The following is a 5,780-nucleotide window of genomic DNA, read 5'->3' on the forward strand; positions in this document are numbered from 1 at the left end:
CACATTGTCATTTAGTGGGTCCATGTTCTTTGTTAGCCAGGCAGTTGCGTTGTAGGTAACCTGCAGGAGAAGTGCTACATCAAAAATCTGTTCTTGATAAAGAAATCTGGAGTTTCCAATAACACAGGACACTGTATTAACACCAAATCATACAAATAATAATAATAATGTGAAAAGCATTCTATGGATGAAAGCTAAGTTGAGTATTTATTCTTACATGTACTAGCATCTGAAAAGTTATCTGCACATCCATGGCAGGGTGTCTGCCCTGCCTTTAAAATAATCTGGTTACTAGAAGGAATCTGAATTGCTTTGAGTTTTCAGTAAATATGGTGCTGGCTATTTTGTTTTCAAGCACAGCCATAAATGTTCTGCAAATCTTATTTCATATGTTATGCAACTAAACTACTTAATATTTACATTATATAATTAAAGCTGTCCCATATCAATGTGGATACAGGACTATTTCTTTTCTACCATTTGAGCATCAAAGACTCAAAGTTCCCTAAGCCAAAACAGCTCAATCTGTTGAGTACCTTTCCTGCATAGTGCATTATACAGAACTCAGTTTTATCCTTGAGTTGCTTGGGCTTCTGGAATTTGGGATGGTTGCCTTGTTCTTGACATAGTTTCTCCACAAAGGATGTGTCAGTAGCTTTGGGGAACCAGCACTCTTCATCCAGCAGAGCCAGGACACCTGGAGGGTTGGTCTGCAGTGCAAGCAATATCAGATCAGTATCATCACAGGCATAGACAGAGCACCACCTTCTTTATCCTTCATGTTACAAATCCTCCCAGACAACAAATGATCTGCAATACCTTAAATTACTCTCTTACTGTACTGATATGTAACTGACCCTTATGCAACCTATGTAGCATCCCACCCGTAGAGATATAGTCTTACTGGTCTTTCAATCAGCTCAATGCAAGGCTGCAGGTCCAGGCCAAAGTCAATGAAATTCCATTCAATGCCCTCTCGCTGGTATTCCTCTTGCTCCAGTATAAACATTGTGTGGTTGAAAAGCTGCTGAAGTTTCTCATTAGTGTAATTGATGCACAGCTGCTCAAAAGAATTGATCTGTGAAGAGGAAAAAGTGAATTCCTAATGTTAGAAAGAGACTTTCAAGAGGAACTTAGATGACAAGATGAAATTTGCTGTCTTCTATTTCTTTTTAGATAGGACAATAATTAAAATAATACAAGGATCCATATTTTCCTAATATAAGGCCCCGCAGAAGCCCAGCAGGAGCATGCTGCCATCCCCCAACCCTTCCTGCCCAAGGGAAAGGCAAGCAGCCACATGTAGCAGGCCTGTGGGTCGTGCTGGCCAGAGGCTGCTAGCCAGCTTGAAACAGTCACATTGGTTTTGTGGCTCTGAACTTGGATTTTTGTCATCTTATATCCAAACCACTGCATGATAAGGAGTTTAGTCAACTTGTGTCCCACAGCACATACCTCAAAAATCTCAAATCCAGCAATATCAAGGATCCCCAAGAAGGAAGCACCTTGTCTTTTTGTTTTATCAAGAGCTTTGTTTACGCGAGCTAGAATCCAACGGAAAAGACGTTCAAATTGGGCCTTGGCCAAAGCCTCGATGGCAAAGTCCGCCTGAAGAAAAGGAACCAAAATTATAAGGGAAAGAAAAAACCAAATCTGCTGCTAATTTCTGTAGCAATAATATGACAGAGAATGGACCTTTCCCTTTGAACAAGAGGTAAGAAAAAAAGAAGAAAGGAGAATGAAGTTTCAGGAGAGCTGAGCAGACTGCGAGTAGATACCTGCTCTTTGGTCTGAGCTTTCTGAACAACATCTCGTCCTACTTTGATCCTTGGGGTTAGAATGGATCTTGTGAAATCTGTCACATTAATCCCCATCAGGTGACACACTTTTTGTGCAGCTAGAATAGAAGAGTGAGGTTTTATTTCAGATTGAATTTTCTCTTAGCAGGTCCGTAAGTTTGAATACAAGCATCTCAGCAAGTATGTGAAGCTATTTCTCTTAAAAGCTTTTCTATTGTACATAAAGAAGATGCCACTTGCAATAAAAGTATTATTCATGATCCAAGCAGCAAGTTCACTGTTCATCAGTTTGTGGATTCAAGATTACTAAAAAAGGTAATGATAATTGAGCTAATTTTAAGTATGGTATATATTTAAAGCCTATATATAATAACAAATAAACAAAAAATACTAGTAAGGAATGCTTACTCAGCTGCTATTTTATTAATTTCTTAATTTTTTTTAAGTGGCAAATCATACCAGTGTTGTCTGGCATAGAAGCTTGATCAGTGTTTCTCTCTTTCTTGAAGACAATATTACCCAGTTGTAGGACAGATGAAACAACCCTCAGTATAGCTGTAAGAGAAACAGATATGGTGTAAGTGAGGAACAGAGTGACCACATTTTGAAAGCTCTGTTCTCTGCAATAATGAAAATTCATTCTATTGACTATGGTAGCCTGTATCTCTATGGAAAGAGCTAGATTTGCTTTAAAAGACTGTGCCATAAACTGCAGGAGTTTGAGAGCTGACTGATACAGTGGCCTGTAGCATCTTCCCTGCTCAGTCACTTGGCAATCTGTAACTCTGACTTTAAAATAAGAATAATTTTAAAATCTATGACTTACCAGTAGGTTCAAAAATATATGGCAATTCTGAAGCTCCAGTTAAGTAGGAACATAACCAACTATGTTTGTGCAACTAAAATCAAATGTATACAAATCTTTGAAAGATTAGTATCAAGTACAGAAAAGGAATTGATTGATTTTTTTGTTACTAAAAGAAATATAAATGTGATGTTGCCTAACTTCAGGTAGTAAAATCTGAGCATGAAGTTGTAGGATACAGAATATTCCATTGGCCAGTTTTGGTCCATTACTCTGGCTGTACTCCTTCCCAGCTTCTTGTGCATGTGCACATTGGCAAGATGTGGCAAGTTAACACACCACTATGCTGGCTACTAAAAAGGAAAATTATCTCTATCCCAGATGGAACTAGGACAGTCACAGATGAGATTCTAGATCCCTAGAGTGAATCTAGGGAGTTGTATTTGTTTATTTGGTAAACTTAACAGGAGAATACTGTCCTAATGGGCTTGTGTTTTGGAGCACGACATCAAAGGCGTTCAGACAGTAATATAATGACTCCTGTTACTGTCATGGAGGATGCTACTGTCAACACCAACACACGTGCCCTGGCAAGAGAACAAACACCTCTTCATCAGTAATGTCACTTGAATATACCAAGGCTGGGATTTGCACTGCTGTCCTGCAAGGTGAGACGTTTTTTCGTGAGCATCCCTCAGTCTCTGATGCAGGAGTGGGATGTGACAGAGCTCTGCTCCTGCCTGCCACAGCTGTCTAAGGCTCAAGCTTCTGCTTCTGCCACCAGGTGTCACTTGGGGCATGGCAGTTTGCATCCACGGGCAATGCACACTGGCATGCACCAGCTGAAGCCCTGCACACTCCCAGGAACAGGAGAGGTAAAAGCTACACAGATATGTCTCTGGCAGGCCCACATTTTCAAGGTATTTTAGTTGTTTGTTCATGCTCTTTTTGTTTCTCTTTTGTTTGAACCAGTGAATATAAATATGAGCTATTTGAGCCTGTTCCATTTCTTTCAAAATTGAATCAGAATATTTTGCAACTTTTTCATGCTAGTTGTTGGCAAATTTTGAAAAAATGGCTTTAAATGGTCATTATTGTTGTTAGAGCTGGATTGAATTCAGTAGTCTGAATTCAGTTGGGTATGTGTGGAATTCTCATAGTGAGAAATCTTCCCTTTCATAAACACAAATCACCTTTCAAAACACCATGTTTTATAATACTTCTTGCCTGCTGACAATTGCACTGATGCTGTGGAATTCAAATGAGTCAGGAGTGCATGCCATGTTCCTCCTCCAAGCAGGTCTCCAGAATTTATAAGATGTATAAGAAAAAGCCTTGCAATTCTTCATTCAGATGGACAACAAAATATTGTGACAATTATTTTGTTTGATCCATGTTTAAATTACTGTATAGAGCTGCCCTGTGCACCACCATTTGTTCTGTTCATCACAGAGATAATTTTTCTTTAATGATATATACCCTATTTTCCAATATAGGTGGTGATTCTTGAATATTTATTTCACCGTGTTTCCAGCAAGCACTGCCAGTTTAAACCTTTGAAGGAGATGGTTTGTGAAGTGTTTTCATTATTGACATCAGCTGCTCCCACCAGTCCCCACTGAAGCAATGGGAAAAGGTAGGTCACTGTAGTCATTTAAGTAGAACTTTCCTAACCACAACCTAAAAGCAGTAGATCATAATTCGATCTCCTTGCAAGGCAAGAAGAGTCACCCTAATGCTCACAAGACTTTGTGAAGCATTACCCTGTTCAATGCAAAAGTGGCAATGATTCCAAGGAGGCTGGGAATGTTTTGTGCCACAGATCTATGACAGTGGTTTCAGTGTCTTTGCTGCCAGTCTTTTCTCAGCCCCTGCTATCCTCCCCCCAGATTCCTGCAGCTGGTTTATGTTGTCTTCAGGCACTGTACTGCCACGAGTTTGGGTGGTGGTTGTTACTGGTTCTGACCATGCTGCTTGTGTTATATGATCTTGATGCTGTTTAGATCCTGCCTTGATCGTATGTCTCTCCTGATCACACAGAACTCAGTTCCCATTAAATTCTTAACATGAGGTAGAAACAAATCTGTCCTTGAGAAGTTTCACCTTATGAGAGAACCTTCTTTCTCTTTCCATGAGAGATCTATGGTTTAGTTACTGTTAAACATCCTGAGAAGGATGGAAATCTATGGGCATTAATTCACAGTGCACTTAGAAACTTCTTAGCTACGTAATGATTTGTAATAGTTTTACACAGAGGAAATAAGAGGCAAAGAGGTTAAACAACATGAGTACATTTAGAGTCCTCTAGCTGGTGGTTCATGCAATATCACACTTCTCCAGAGAGACAGAGGCATAAATTTTAAATATTCTTAATTTTCTTATATGAATGTAGAGTCTTACTTCATATGCATATTTTTCAAGGTGATTATTCTGGACAGAATTAATCTTTGTTCATTTGCCTCTCTAGATAGTGTCATTTGCAGATGTATACCTTGAATAGAATCTTGCTAACAATTCTCACCTGTCTGTTCCTCATCAGTAAAGCCCATAATTTTCATGGCTTCCAAGGTTTCCTGGAACATCTCATCATCTTGTTGAGCAGGAATAGGCACATGGCCATTAGATAGAAAGGTATAATTGTTAAAACCTTCCAGCAACAGATCATCTAAAAAGAAAAGAACAAAAACTTTACGTAAGTGCATCAACTTAATGCTCTTAATTCATGAGTTCTCCCAATGAACAACAAGAGAAGAACCAGTGTTTTCACCAAAGGAAGACCGTGCTTGTATGAGAAGCTTAGGGGTTTGTGGTTCACAAATATTTTTGAAATAACTTCATTTAGCAAGCCTGACTGTGTTAAGTTTCCAGTTTTCATTAGTAACTGGGGAATGTCTCTGCCCCTCAGTGGATTTTGCACCCTATGGACTCAAATCTAAGCCACTCTTCCCAAAAGTCTTTCATTTAGCACCATGTGTAACTGGCTCAGAATTACACCTCTCCCTATGGGGATTCATATCAAGAATGGAACCAGGTAACAACCATAGTGTGCTAGCCCAAAAGACTCTTCAGCCCTATACTGTGGCCAGCAACAGATTCTTAGGTAAGGAGCATAAAAAACAGGGAAAAACTAGAGTTATCCACTGTTTTATTTCTTTGGTAGGCAGTGATTTAGGGAA

The 5,780-nt window shown here is 39.2% G+C and overlaps 1 protein-coding gene across 1 annotated transcript in view; it reads right to left on the reverse strand.

Annotated features, from left to right (window-relative positions):
* LOC103776275 (myosin-11-like) overlaps positions 1–5,780 on the reverse strand; it is a 49,032-nt gene that overhangs the window by 15,458 nt on the left and 27,794 nt on the right. The window contains 7 exon segments of the mRNA XM_008943777.1: positions 1–60; positions 537–710; positions 905–1,078; positions 1,456–1,608; positions 1,779–1,897; positions 2,259–2,354; positions 5,126–5,269. The exon segment at positions 1–60 is cut by the window's left edge and continues 18 nt beyond it. Of these exon segments, the coding sequence (XP_008942025.1) occupies positions 1–60; positions 537–710; positions 905–1,078; positions 1,456–1,608; positions 1,779–1,897; positions 2,259–2,354; positions 5,126–5,269 (920 nt within the window).

This window comes from Merops nubicus, unplaced genomic scaffold (genome assembly GCF_000691845.1).
Source record: "Merops nubicus isolate BGI_N331 unplaced genomic scaffold, ASM69184v1 scaffold5217, whole genome shotgun sequence".
NCBI classification, from domain to species: domain Eukaryota; kingdom Metazoa; phylum Chordata; class Aves; order Coraciiformes; family Meropidae; genus Merops; species Merops nubicus.